This window comes from Nerophis lumbriciformis, linkage group LG27 (assembly GCF_033978685.3).
Source record: "Nerophis lumbriciformis linkage group LG27, RoL_Nlum_v2.1, whole genome shotgun sequence".
NCBI lineage: Eukaryota > Metazoa > Chordata > Actinopteri > Syngnathiformes > Syngnathidae > Nerophis > Nerophis lumbriciformis.
The window spans coordinates 21,248,656-21,264,496 of NC_084574.2; the positions used below are offsets into that span (position 1 = coordinate 21,248,656).

The window sequence follows — 15,841 nt, forward strand, 5'->3', positions numbered from 1 at the left end:
CTAACGATTTAATTTGATAATCGATTAATCTGTCGATTATTACATCGATTAATCGATTAATAATCGGATAAAAGAGACAAACTACATTTCTATCCTTTCCAGTATTTTATTGAAAAAAAAAACAGCATACCAAAATTAAATCTGATAAATGTATTGATAAAAAGCAGAGCCTGACGACTCATGCGCGTTTATCATAACTCTCTCGCGCTCTCTGTCTCGGCCCCTCCCTCAGGAATGCTGCTGCACGCACAATTTGTTGTGTTTTTAACCTTCTTAACCCTGAACGTATATTGAAAATACACGCAACCCTAACTCAAAATGCCGGACATTTGAGGCATTTAAGAAACACCGCCCGACAGCCCCGCAAAAGAGGACATGTCCGGTGAAAAGAGAACGTATGGTCAGTCTATCGTAGCCCGTTAGCTGCTAGCATGCTAGCAGCGATCGGTTTCACGTCCGGTGAAACCGATCGCTGCTAGTCCTCTTTTGCTAGCCTGCTAGCAGCTAACGGGCTACGATAGACTGACTATACATGCTCTTTTCACCGGACATGTCCTCTTTTGCGGGGCTGTCAGGGCGGAGTTTCATAAATGCCTCAAATGTCCGGCATTTTGAGTATTGTTTACACAACGTGAAGTACGCTACTTAATATGTCCGTGTGGAAACTCGTTCGGTGCACCTCAAACCGAAACGGAACCCCCGTACCGAAACGGTTCGATACAAATACACGTACTGTTACACCCCTATTATTATTTTCATTATTGTTTCTCAGCTGTTTGTAAATGTTGCAGTTTATAAATAAAGGTAAAACAAAAAAAACAAAAAATGTAGCCTCTGCGCATAGCATAGATCCAACGAATCGATGACTAAATTAATGGCCAACTATTTTTATAATTGATTTTAATCGATTTAATCAATTAGTTGTTGCAGCCCTTATATATATATATATATATATATATATATATATATATAAAAAATTTGGAAGCGACCAAAGGCGTCCCCACTCGCGGTTAATGTTCTTCACGTTGCAAAGTTGCTATAAGTTATTAATCCCTGCCTCAATGACTACAAAGTAACTATGTTACTTACATGTATCACTATCACTGGAGGACGAGGAATAACTAAATATTAGGGATGTAACGGTTTTGCAGATACCGCGGCATTCGGTTTCAAAATCTTCTCAATAATGTCGTGACGCTATTAAACTAAAACTTGGTGTGTAGGTTTTTCTGTCTCTTTTTATTTTGGCGGGTCTGAAAATAAACTCAATATTCCAGAATCATTTTCAAAACTGATAGAAAAAAAAAAGTAAAAGCTGAGAGACACAGCTGATGTTGCCACTTACTACAAATACTTGTTTGTAGTAAACTATGATTCAAACGTTTTAGCGTTATGTTTGTGTTCAATTACAGTAAGTGTGTTTAACTTAAAAATGCCCTTGTCATTTTTAAGTTATTTATATCGTACCCAAGGCCTTAATACCGTGATAATATCGTACTGTAAGATTTTGATATAATTACTTCCCTACTAAATATGCTACATTATACAATGTAGGAGCTAAGCTAAAGTTCTTAGTTGGGGCTTAAATCACAAACTGATTCCCTTAACCAAAAATGATTCTCGGGCGCGGTACCGCTGCTGCCCACTTCTCCCCTCACCTCCCAGGGGGTGAACAAGGGGATGGGTCAAATGCAGAGGACAAATTTCACCACACCTAGTGTGTGTGTGTGTGTGTGTGTGTGTGTGTGACAATCATTGGTACTTTAACTTTGAGTGTAAACAAAAGCAGGCGGATCGATACAAATATTGACAATAACTGTACCAAGTAATGTATCAATATATGGTCTTGTCGTTATTGTTTACACACTGCCACAGGAGGGCTTTAAGGGCAAAAAAACAAATTATTTAAATCAGAGTTAATAGTAGGAAATTATTTTAATATTTATTTATATTATTACATCGCCATACTGTTTGTCTTTTTTTAATTGTGATCAAAGTAAATAATTTAATGATCTTGAAAGCTTTAAGTATCGGTATGACCGATACTGCCCTTGTAACTTGCTTGGTATTAGATCAATACCCAAATTTGTATTATTTTCCAAAACTAATGTAAAGTATCTAAACAGAAGCATGAGTTATTACTTTTCAACAGAGGTATAGGTAGAACCATGTTACAGCAGAAAGTAACCAACAAGAGTCATGTTTAGGGAAGCGGTGCTAGCAGCATAACCCCAAAGATGCACAGAACGGCAGGTGGAATACAGGTTAAAAAAAAAAGTACGTGCAGCTGGGGAGTGCACGAGAGCAAAGATCAGTGCAGTTAGGAATTGTACAATTACCAAAGCAATCAGTCACATTGGCCAGAGAACAACTGTGTACAAGATAATGATCCAGCCCTGTCTGAAAGTGTGTCCCGGTTGCCTATCAGGGACATCTGTGGTAGTCAGCACTTAATGGCAGACAGGGGAAGTGAAAACACAAAATAAGACCACTGGACAGGAACTCAAACGCCACAAACATGGGAAAAAAACAACACAAGTCCACAACTGATCATGGGTATGACAGCTAGTAGATTAATATTTTTGAGAAAATAATACTGCAATATGTTACTGCATAGGTCAGCAGCCAAATTAGGAGACTTTGTAACCTGTTTTAAAATGATTATATTATCATTTACATTCCAAATAATACATTGTTACTGCAGGAGGCTGCAATATATATCACAATGTAGATTTTATGCTATATCACCCACCCTGTCACTGTGGTGAAAAGTAGTGAACAGAGAAAGAGGAAGTGGCTAAATATTGCGTGAAGCATACAGTATATTTCTTAGGGTGTACTGACGAAAGTATTCCAAGTGCTGCGGATACATTTGCCGAGATCATTTAGTTTGCACATCACATGACTAAGCTATAGGTTTGGTTTCTGAACCATGATCACATTTCACAGTAACATGCAATTTAATTTCTAAATGCCGCCGGTGTGCTGTGGCACAATAACATATCGACACAAGCATTCCAATGTCCAGCACACGTTGTCGTCATAAAGGTCACCAAAAAAAAAAAACAAGGTGGCATTGTTGAGGCAGAGAGTCAAGCTGAAGGAAAACAAAACTTCTATAACATCTGACAAAACACAACACTGACAGTGCCAAGAGAGCATGTGACTTAATGAAGCAGGAGAAATGTGAAAGTTTCCTGACTTATAAACACAAATTGCTCACTAAGTCTTTCTTTTTGTCAAAGGAACTCTAATAGTGATGCAAGTTAGAGATCACTATGCTGTAGATTTGTCAAAACCTGTTCACTCTTTGTTTCTAACTTAGCCATTTTTCTTACTTTTAGGTGCAGTTATCCTCATCATCCCTCAAACTGGAATTAATTGGATCAATTTTTTTGTTGTTTTTTTAGTACTTTCAACCTCAAGTTTCAACTGGATAAACAAATCCAAGATTTCTGATCTTCAACTTGAAAAGAGCACTGATCATTTTTGCTTGAACGAATATTTATATAAATAGCCTGCAATATTTCTGTGATCAAAGTTTTTATAAATGTATTAACTTTTTTTTTTTAAACGATTGTGACTTGCTGTACTTTAAAAAAGTTCAAGTGGAAAAACTATTGAAACTAGAAACTATTGACTAACCGCAGCACAATTTCACCAATGAAGAAACTTAAGATGGAAGATTTTTTCTATTTATTATCATTTTAGTCCTCCTTGGATTAAAACCTTTTTTGAATTTCTTGTCCCTCAAATCAAACTGGCATGGATACCCCTGGATTTTATTGTGTATTTTGCTTTTTCAAGTCCAACACCATCAACTGTTGGTTTTTGTCCATCACAGACCTGGTGCAGCTCACAGGTCAGGTGGTCTAAATCAAGCGATGCCCACACGTAAGAAAACAAAGTTCCCCCAGTGGTGCATTTACAGACTGTTGTGCCGAATATGAACGTTGAACGAAAAGCAAGTTCTCTTTTTTTATTTGTCCTCACACAGCAACCGTAGTTGAATCAATCTCCATCCTGTCAAATACAAAAAAGTACATTTTGAAAGAACTTCAAGATAGACTTCAAAGCAAAAGCACTCTCGAAGGAAGGAAAAATGGACTAGTCAGAATAATTCATGTTTTTTTTAAATTCTCGTGCTTTGCGCTAACTCCCTTATTTGAATTATGTTTGCTTTCCATAAGAAACGATACAGGTTTTTTATATAATTTGATCTTAAATGTCTTTCAAAATTGATCAAGTCAGCTTTTTCGCTGTATTTACAGAAAATTCCAATTTTCTCTATTTGGCTTCAGTGGGGGAGGACTACGGTACATTTACTGAAGTTTAAATCCCTCTCTGGAGATGATCTGAAATGTGTTTTTTTTTAAAGTACATCTCCTTTTTAACAGAAGCAAATACTTTCAACCTGGAACAACTTTTTTTTTACAATGGCTCAGGATCTACATGAGGATTTTTGCAAAGGATTTCAGCTGACCCCTCATAGACCGTTCCGTCAATCCATCATCCTGACACCAGAATCCCACATAGAATGCCACTAGCGACATTTGTCTCCAGAATGGCGATTCCCTCGGCATCGCAGCTAAGCTGAGGTCCGAGCGCATCACTGCGCGCACAGGAAGTGATGCCAGGTGGCAGTAATCGGAATGAAGGGCGGGGTCCATCCTCCTCTCCCCTGCCCCATGCTGTGGTCCTATCCTCCAGACCCTTGCGACCCTCACGGTACATCCCCGTATCAGCAGCTACCTTCTTCCTGGTTGGCTCAACCACCCTGTTTTTCTGTTTCACGTAAGTGTCCTACTCTTCTGGGTGAATGAAGTGAGAAAATACCATGGTAATAAACTATAGTGGTACCTTCGTTTTTGTTGATAATCTGTCCCAAAAAGGTCAGACGAAAACCGTTTCCCCCAGCCTTTATTTTTGTACTTTGTTTTGATTTGCATAGGAAAAGGGGGCCGTACAAAAAACAAGGTACTATTGTTTAAGGAAACCTTGCTTTTTGATTTGTGACAAATTGGTCAGAATCTAAACACAACTATCAAAGAAATGAGCTCTTGCTGTCAATCTGCAAGTGAAATATTGTGCCTTTTATGTGATTATGTTCATTTGACTTACTGCTTCTGTCCTGTGTGTCTTGTGCAGTTGCCCGTGGCTCTCAGAGCGTTTCTCAGCAGCAGTACCCATTTATAATGGCGTCATCTTCCTCTTTGTCTTGGCTAACTTCTGTATGGCCACATTCATGGACCCAGGCATCTTTCCAAGAGGTAGGTGGATGTGATCATTAAATATTGCGCTGTTAAAAAAGCCTTTCAATGAATCTGATTTTAGAATTCTCTGAGACAACTTCCTTACACAAAAAATACTTGTGGATGTAACCATTATAACGGTGTAGATCAGGGTGCCCCCACTTTTTCTGCAGGCGAGCTACTTTTCAATTGACCAAGTCAAAGGGATCTACCTCATTCATATATATAATTTATATGTATTTATTTATGAAAGAGACGTTTTTGTTAACAAGTTAATACATGGGTTTAAAGATAATACAAGCATATTTAACACATATAGATTCCTTTCTTCCATTAAGACAAGCGTATTGATTAGTGTATTACCTGATTCTGATGACTTGCATTGATTGTAATCAGACAGTAGTGATGATAACGTCCACATTTTCAAATGGAGGAGAAAAAAGTCCTCCTTTCTGTCCAATACCACATGAAAGTGGTTAGTTTTTGGCATCTTATTAGTCCAGCTTACATACTCCTAATTATACACTTTACAAGAAATACATTGGTGGCAAACTCCGTGCGCGCTAGCTTTCTGAGACACTTATTTTGTTTGCAGGCAAGATGAAACGGCTTTTATTATGAAGACAGTAACTGTGCGGTCGGTCTTTAGAGGTTTTACAGCAGGTACAGCGCTAGAGTCTGTTGAAATAAAAAGTGTTTCTCACCCTCCTCTCTGTCATTTTTTTCTTATTTATGATCTGGCAGCAGCCAGCGTCATCTCACAAGACCCTCGGGTGCCGTGAATGTCAATTAAGTGACGAAAGTGACGCCTTGGTGAAGATTGATGATCGCTAATTTTTAGGTCTATTTTTTGAATGCCTGGCTGGCGATCGACTGACACACCCTCCACCATCGACTGGTAGCTTGCGATCGACGTAATGGGCACTTCTGGTGTAGATTTAAAATATTGTTATAATTTAAAGGGGAACATTATCACCAGACCTATGTAAGCGTCAATATATACCTTGATGTTGCAGAAAAAAAGACCATATATTTTTTTAACCGATTTCCGAACTCTCAATGGGTGAATTTTGGCGAATTAAACGCCTTTCTAATATTCGCTCTCGGAGCGATGACGTCACAACGTGACGTCACATCGGGAAGCAATCCGCCATTTTCTCAAACACAGAGTCAAATCAGCTCTGTTATTTTTCGTTTTTTCGACTGTTTTCCGTACCTTGGAGACATCATGCCTCGTCGGTGTGTTGTCGGAGGGTGTAACAACACCAACGGGGAGGGATTCAAGTTGCACCAGTGGCCCAAAGATGCGAAAGTGGCAAGAAATTGGACGTTTGTTCCGCACACTTTACCGACGAAAGCTATGCTACGACAGAGATGGCAAGAATGTGTGGATATCCTGCGACACTCAAAGCAGATGCATTTCCAACGATAGTCAAAGAAATCTGCCGCCAGACCCCCATTGAATCTGCCGGAGTGTGTGAGCAATTCAGGAACAAAGGACCTCGGTAGCACGGCAAGCAATGGCGGCAGTTTGTTCCCGCAGACGAGTGAGCTAAACCCCCTGGATGTCTTGGCTCACACCGTCCCTTATGCCACCGAAGATGATCAAGAGAAGAATATTGACCCTAGCTTCCCTGGCCTGCTGACATCAACTCCAAAACTGGACAGATCAGCTTTCAGGAAAAGAGCACGGATGAGGGTATGTCTACAGAATATATTAATTGATGAAAATTGGGCTGTCTGCACTCTCAAAGTGCATGTTGTTGCCAAATGTATTTCATATGCTGTAAACCTAGTTCATAGTTTCCTTTAATGCCAAACAAACACATACCAATCGTTAGTTAAAAGGCGATCGCCGAATTCGTCCTCGCTTTCTCCCGTGTCGCTGGCTGTCGTGTCGTTTTCGTCGGTTTCGCTTGCATACGGTTCAAACCGATATGGCTCAATAGCTTCAGTTTCTTCTTCAATTTCGTTTTCGCTACCTGCCTCCACACGGCAACCATCCGTTTCAATACATTCGTAATCTGTTGAATCGCTTAAGCCGCTGAAATCCGAGTCTGAATCCGAGCTAATGTCGCTATAGCTTGCTGTTCTTTCCACCATGTTTGTTTGTGTTGGCTTCACTATGTGACGTCACAGGAAAATGGACGGGTGTTTATAACGATGGTTAAAATCAGGCACTTTGAAGCTTTTTTTAGGGATATTGCGTGATTGGTAAAATTTTGAAAAAAACTTTGAAAAATATAATAAGCCACTGTGAACTGATTTTTAATGGTTGTAACCATTCTGAAATTGTGATAATGTTCCCCTTTAAAGAAATGCAATAAACAGGGTTTGTACGGTCATTAAAAACCTGAAAAAGTCATGGAATTAAAAAAAAAATGCAATTTCAAGCACAGAAGTTTTGGAAAAGTTATGGAAATACTGTTCTGTTTCATTAATCCAACTTTGGACGTTTCTGTAAAAATGAAGTCCTCAAGCTGATATACTGTTGCCACTAAAATGCGTGAATTCATACTACTCAGGAGAGAGACGCCTTTTCACCGCTTTGTTTCCAGACAGCCAGATATCAGCGAGTACCTGTGGCGGGAAAAAGTGTGCCTAAGTCTGTGCTTTTAAACTTCCATTCATCCTTTTTTCTGCTGCTTCTCCTTCTCTGGGTCACTGTGGGGGCTGAAGCCTATCCCAGCTTCACTTGGACCCTTGACCCTTACTGCCATTAGTGTCCCAACAAAGAGCACCTATAGTGCTGTTTAAGAAAAGACTAAACCACATTTATTCATACGTGAGGCTGTTGGATGAAGCAGAAGTTAAGGCAAAATATGTTAGAACTAAAATATGAGAAGTTGTACTTAAGTTTGTCTTGAGTTTTTGTGTGTGTACTTTTCTCATGTAAACCTTTTTTTTACTGAGGATTCAAATAACTTAATTGTCATAGCAGAACACATGAAACACATGAGATGGCATGAAATGTAGTACTTTAGGTCCCAGATTTAGCCCAATAATTACCACAAGAATAATGGTATGTACATAATAATCTAGTATAGTATGATAATTAATTTTCGGTGATCCCATTGAAAGAAAATAATATTGTTTGGTCATGGAAATTCAGTAAAAGATTTTGGAAAAGTCATGGAAAATTACTGACGAAAAAGGCCTTTTCTATTATAACTAATATTTTAATGACGATAAATGAATGTGATCTGGCAGTTGCAGATGTCACCACTGCAGCGGTTTGAGGAAAGACTCTATTGCTTTTCCCAACACTTCTTTAACGGTGAACTGCCAACATGAAAATGCTAAACAGGAAGTGCTTAAAGTTGAATGGCTTTATAAAAAACACTGAGACCAAGAATAAGTTTATTGCGTTCTTCATGGTGTTTTTGAAACCGCACCAATTTTTTCCTCAGAATTTTTATCTAACGAAGTGTTTTGTCAAGAGCATTTTTTGTAATGTGTACATTTTCAGAATGTGCTGGTTGTATTTTTGGCCAAAGTAAGACAAGAAAATAATCTGAAGTTGTCTTTATTTTTAAATTATTGTGCCATGATTTTACCAGTCCGGCCTGCGTGGGAATAGATTTTCTTCCATCCGGCCCCTGAGCTGAAATGAGTTTGACACCCCTGATTTAAACAGTGTGTACTATGTAACATGCCTTTTTTAAAAAGAAACACTTTAAGATAGGAAATACTGTTATTGCTCGTATATAAAAAATACTTGTAAGTTGGGGTGCCGCTGTATGTCCTAGAAAATAATCCCTTCAACAGAGCGCACCAAAGACTAAAGGTTGACTTTTGTTGAATTTTTGAGCTGGTGTCTTTGTCTTTTGTGTAGCTGAGGAGGATGAGGACAAAGAGGACGACTTCCGCGCCCCTCTTTATAAAACCGTGCAGATCAGGGGGATCCAGGTCAGGATGAAATGGTGTTCAACGTGTCGCTTCTACAGGCCGCCACGCTGTTCCCACTGCTCTGTCTGTGACAATTGTGTGGAGGTGTGTGGGCTCACACTCGTACATTCAAGCACACTATTGTTCAAATGACCTCTATGACAAATCCACATATTTCTTCATATACTCCAGAAAAAGGTCAACATAAAAACTCTTAACTTTGTTCAACTCATACATAATTTGATTTAAACCATAGTTTTATTAAATTAGCATCAAACGTCCATGGTTTATAGAGCTTGCTTTGCTTGTGAAGGACTTTGACCATCACTGTCCATGGGTCAACAACTGCATCGGCAGGAGGAACTACAGATACTTCTTCCTCTTCCTCCTTTCCCTGACGGCCCACATCATGGCCGTGTTTGGCTTTGGGCTACTCTTCCTCTTCTATCATCACCAGTACATCAGCCGCCTGCATGCGATCGTCACGTATCCTTAAAGGGAATTGGAAATACATTTTTTTTGTTTTGGTCCACATTAACACTTTTTTGTTAAACAAAAATTACCCTCCACTTTTTCACCTAAATATAGTCCTTAAATCTCATTTTCAGGCTGGCTGTAATGTGTGTTGCTGGCCTGTTCTTCATTCCAGTTGCTGGTCTCACTGGTTTTCACATTGTGCTTGTGGCAAGGGGCAGAACCACTAATGAGCAGGTAAGAATCCTTCACCTCATAAGAGTCCAGGGTCATTTAAAGTGAAATAGTGGTGGATGATGTAGAACAGACCACGTGGAACACGGAAGACATTTGTGAATTTTTTTGTAATTCATGTCAAAGATGTGTGATGTTACATACACTCAAAGTTCGATATAGTGCGATTCCATATAACACGACACTCTGTATAACGCGATCATGCACTGGACTAGGGTTGTAGTTATACCGGTACCAGTATGTACGGCGATACTTATGAATCATATTCGATACTATACCGCCTCTAAAAAGTACCGGTCCCCCCCCTCCCTCCCTCCTTTTTTAACGGACATGACAACGCGACGTCACGTCGTGTCATTGCTGGGTTTACGAGCAGAGGAGCATGTTCGGCAACGCTCAATCACGGAGTACTTACAAGCAGACACAGTGTGTAGACAGAAAAGGGAGAATGGACGCATTTTGGCTTAAAAACTAATGATAAAGATGAAGTTATAACACTGAAACGCCCTCAGAAAGAGGTGCTTTAAGACATAGCTAGCTAGCTAGTGGCTAAAGTCCAGCCGCAGTCTGCAGGGTTTTAGCTACTTCTAAATCACTAATCCTCGCCTACATGGCGACAAATAAAGCAAGTTTTTTATTAGGAGCCTTTGTTTGCTTACTACTAAAAGACAAGTTGTCTTGTATGTTCACTATTTTATTCAAGGACAAACTTGCAATAAGAAACATATGTTTAATGTTTAAGATTTTTTGTTAAAATAAAGCCAATAATGCAATTTTTTGTGATCCCCTTTATTTAGAAAAGTATCTAAATACAATTTCGTAATAGTATCGGTACCAAAATATTGGTATCGGGTAGAGATGTCCGTTAATGGCTTTTTTGCCAATATCCGATATTCCGATATTGTCCAACTCTTAATTACCGATTCCGATATCAACCTATACAGATATATACAGTCGTGGAATTAACACATTATTATGCCTAATTTTGTTGTGATGCCCCGCTGGATGCATTAAACAATGTAACAAGGTTTTCCAAAATAAATCAACTCAAGTTATGGAAAAAAATGCCAACATGGCACTGCCATATTTATTATTGAAGTCACAAAGTGCATTATTTTTTTTAACATGCCTCAAAACAGCAGCTTTGAATTTGGGACATGCTCTCCCTGAAAGAGCATGAGGAGGTTGAGGTGGGCGGGGTTGGAGGGGGCGGGGTTGAGGTGGTGGTGGGGGGTGTATATTGTAGCGTCCCGGAAGAGTTGGTGTTTTGTTACGGTGCGGATGTTCTCCCGAAATGTGTTTGTCATTCTTGTTTGGTGTGGGTTCACAGTGTGGCGCATATTTGTAACAGTGTTAAAGTTGTTTATACGACCACCCTCAGTGTGACCTGTATGGCTGTTGACCAAGTATGCTTGCATTCACTTGTGTGTGTGTGTGTGTGTGAAAAGCCGTAGATATTATGTGATTGGGCCGGCACGCAAAGGCAGTGCCTTTAAGGTTTATTGGCGCTCTGTACTTCTTCCTACGTCCGTGTAAACAGTGGCGTTTTAAAAAGTCATACATTCTACTTTTTGAAACCCATCCATCCATCCATCCATTTTCTACTGCTTATTCCCTTCGGGGTCGCGGGGGGCACTGGAGCCTATCTCAGCTACAATCGGGCGGAAGGCAGAGTACACCCTGGACAAGTCGCCATCTCATCGCAGGACCAACACAGATAGACAGACAACATTCACACTCACATTACACACTAGGGCCAATTTAGTGTTGCCAATCCCTTCGCAGTTGATGTGGAAAAAGCACCAATTAACCTCCAAACAGTGTGATGACACGCCGAAGTCAAAGTATGATGCTGTTGGCGCCGCACAGTTTCCACAATTCATCCCTGACACAATGCCTCAGCTCCGCACCCAAGCTGCTCAATTGCTCTCCATGTTCGGCAGCACTTATCTATGTAAGCAACTTTTCTCTTCCAATGAAGATGACGAAAACGTCTCACAGGATACATCTGACTGATGAACACCTTCGTTCGATAATGAAGGTTGCCTCAGCTCAAAGCCTGAGCCCCGACATTAATGAACTAGCATCCAAGAAAAGATGCCAGGTATCTGGCTTGGGCACATCAGATTAGATCAGTGTGTTGCAAACTGAGCAGTTTAAAGTCCTGAATGGTTGGTTTGTTCATTATTTTATTTTCAAATATATTAGCCTGTGGAAAAAGTTAATGTTGATATTTACCTCAGAAGGCTGCAAATAGAAAAGAGGTATTCAATTTTTATTTAAATTGTATTTGATATGCCATTGATATTTTTTAATTATTATTATTTGAAACTCGATTTTGCATGTCACTATAAACTTATATAAGCCTTGCTTGTGCAATATTCAATGCAAAACTTGTTTGGGTCCCTATTAAAAGGTTAATTTGTTCAACCTTGGCCCGCGGCTTTGTTCAGTTTTACATTTTGGCACACTCTGTATTTGAGTATGACACCCCTGCCCTAGACATTGAAGAGCGTGACGATGAAGATGATTTGATTGAGCCACCCCCAAAAGTCAGTGGGGCTGTTACGGGCCTCAAAGTTGGCTTAAAGTGTCTCTGGACCCAAAATGTGGACAACGTAAATATACTGCATTTATGGAACATTATTGATTTTGCAAAGTGCCAACAAGACGAACTTTTGAAACAACGCTCAATATAAAGTGTTTTTGCCTCATAATAAACCCAGTTTAAACTGTCGTGTGATAATAACATAATAACTAAACTTTTTATTGAACAAACTTAAACTTGAATTCTGTTATTTTCATGACAGTGAAATGTTGACTATTTCTACTTCTATAAACAACAGAAAGTATCTGGATAATGCATGTATTGTGAATTGTTATTTTTTTCTTCATTAAACCTGGTTTGGGGATTTTTTTGCAGTGGTAGTACCACCTTAGAAAACATTTGGCTCTCCAAGTACCACTATAATGACCAATACTAAAATACAGTAGCGTAGTAGGCCTAAGTATTCATTAAAACAAGGCAGAGTTTTTTCTAACAAGTCATTTTTTATTTTTTTTTGGCCACTGTAACATTACACACAGTTTAAACAGTAACTGTAACACTGTTTGAATATAGGAAAATAAAACACTGTACTTTAATCAAGTGTTTCTTTGGTGTACCACTAGATGGAGTCAGCGTATCAGTACAACAATTCGAGAGCCACTGTTTTAATTGTATTTTTTTTAAAATAAGGATTTCTAAATAACTCGGGAACAACGTGATTGGTATTTTATGTACCCCAATGACCGCCTTATATCGAACTTTGTGTGTATGTTAAAGCAGTGTTTTTCAGGTGCTGTCTAGAGCGCGGCAGAGTGCCCATGTTGTACTCTTCCATATCAGTAGGTGGCAGCTGGTAGCTAATTGCTTTGTAGATGTCGGAAACATGGTTTGTTGTGATCCCAATATGCAGACGACAGTGTGCAGGTAAAAAGGTATCTAATGCTTAAACCAAAAATAAACAAAAGGCGAGTGCCGCTAAGAAAAGGCATTGACGCTAGGGAAGGCTATGCAGAACGAAACTGAAACTGAACTGGTTGCAAAGTAAACAAAAACAGAATGCTGGACGACAGCAAAGACTTACGGCGTGTGGAGCAGACGACGTCCACAAATTACATCCGAACATGACATGACAATCAACAATGTACAGAAGACATGAAACTTCGACAGGAAAATACCAACAAAACAGGAAAAGCCACCAAAATGAGAGTGCAAGACAAGAACTAAAACACTACACACAGGAAGACACCAAAAACCCCAAATAAGTCACAGCGTGATGTGACAGTACTTTGAGACAAGAGCTATAGTCGTGCATGGTTGGTTATGGTTTGAATTCTTATCCAAAACTTGCGAGAACATTTTTTTATTGTCAATATCAACTGCTGAGTTTAATGTTTTTATGTTTTCTGCTGGTGGTGTGCCTCCGCATTTTTTCAATGACAAAAATGTGCCTTGGCTCAAAAAAGGTTGAAAATCACTGTGTTAAAGTGTCTTATTAGCATTCTTTTTATTGTGACAAATATGTCCCGTCAGGCTAACCATAGCAATTTTAAGGCTAAAAGCCAGGTAACGATATATTCCTAGTTTTTTTATATGAACTCATTGAATATATATAGTCAGAACAGTTAAAATGGAGTCCCACAGGAAGAGCTGGACGAAGTGGCTGGGGAGAGGGAAGTCTGGGCTTCCCTGCTTAGGCTGCTGCCCCCGTGACCCGACCTCGGATAAGCGGAAGAAGATGGATGGATGGATGGAGTTAAAATGTAGTATTTAACACCCTATTAAAGTATTAGAATTGGTAATTGTTTTTTAAAACGTGCTTTATGGCAAAAAAATAAGCTTTTTGAAATTAACTAGCTTAGCTGACACACTGCCATTTTGGAAAAGCTACACCCTGGTATATTCCCATGACTATATATAGTACAGACCAAAAGTTTGGACATACCTTCTCCTTCAATGCGTTTTCTTTATTTTCATGACTATTTACATTGTAGATTGTCACTGAAGGCATCAAAACTATGAATGAACACATGTGGAGTTATGTACTTAACAAAAAAAGATGAAATAACTGAAAACATGTTTTATATTCTAGGTCCTTCAAAATAGCCACCCTTTGCTCTGATTACTCTTGGCATTCTCTCGATGAGCTTCAAGATGTAGTCACCTGAAATGGTTTTCACTTCACAGGTGTCATAGTTTTGATGCCTTCAGTGTCAATCTACAATGTAAATAGTCATGAAAATAAAGAAAATGCATTGAAATGAGAAGGTGTGTCCAAACTTTTGGCCTGTATTGTATTTGTTTATAATTACCCCATTGTTGAGTTTGAGTTTATTTCGAACATGCAAGTATACAACATGATACATCACAATCTCCAGTTTCTCTTTTCAACATGTTCGAAAAGGAGTAGGAAGAAGCAAAGCTTATTTAATCCTACCCCTTTTCTTTTACATGACAGTTGCTAAAACTTTTGTTCACTTCCTGTTCTCAATTTATTCACAATATACTCCATAAGTAATCACAATAAAATAAGTAAATAAATAATAATTGGTGAAGTAAGTTACATTTCATATGTTGAGATAAGTAAGATTATTTTGTGAGTGAAAGAATGAAAGAATGGATGAGTTAAATAAATTCAGAATGTTTATCATGGTTCTTCTTCTTTGTACTTTGTAAACACTTTAAGTTTGAAGAGTTTCTTGAAGTGGATCATATTAGTACATTGTTTGATTGCTTTGCTTAATCCATTCCATAATTTAATTCCACATACTGATATACTGAAGGTCTTAAGTGTTGTACGTGCATACAAATGTTTTAAATTACATTTCTCTCTAAGATTATATTTCTCCTCTTTTTTTGAGAAGAATTGTTGTATATTCTTGGGTAGCAGGTTATAGTTTGCTTTGTGTATAATTTTAGCTGTTTGCAAATTCACTATGTCGTAGAATTTCAGAATCTTTGATTCAATAAATAAAGGATTTGTGTGTTCTCTATATCCAACATTATGTATTATTCTAACTGATCTTTTTTGTAACACCGTTAATGAATGAAGTGTACTTTTGTAATTATTTCCCCATATTTCTGCACAATAACTCAGATATGGTAACACTAGTGAGCAGTAGAGAATATGAAGTGATTTTTTGTCTAGAACATGTTTTGCTTTATTCATTATTGACGTGTTTCTTGCTACTTTATGTTGTATATTTTTTACGTGAGATTTCCAGTTCAATTTATCATCAATCATTATACCTAGAAATTTGGTTTCATTTACTCTTTCAATTTCTATTCCGTCTATTTGTATTTGTGTTTGACTTTCTCTTCTACTGTTACCAAATAGCATTATTTTAGTTTTACTGAGATTCAACGATAGTCTGTTTTTGTCAAACCATCTTTTTAATTTGTTAATTTCTTCTGTTATTATTTGTAGTATCTTCTGTGTATTCTCTCC

The 15,841-nt window shown here is 38.4% G+C and overlaps 1 protein-coding gene across 1 annotated transcript in view; it reads left to right on the forward strand.

Annotated features, from left to right (window-relative positions):
* Positions 1-15,841, forward strand: part of zdhhc5a (zDHHC palmitoyltransferase 5a) — a 41,855-nt gene that overhangs the window by 9,167 nt on the left and 16,847 nt on the right. The window contains exons 2-6 of the mRNA XM_061988386.1: positions 3,345-4,794; positions 5,149-5,270; positions 9,088-9,245; positions 9,454-9,626; positions 9,749-9,851. Coding sequence (XP_061844370.1) covers positions 4,631-4,794; positions 5,149-5,270; positions 9,088-9,245; positions 9,454-9,626; positions 9,749-9,851 — 720 coding nt within the window. The 5' untranslated portion in view covers positions 3,345-4,630. The remainder of the gene's footprint in view (positions 1-3,344; positions 4,795-5,148; positions 5,271-9,087; positions 9,246-9,453; positions 9,627-9,748; positions 9,852-15,841) is intronic.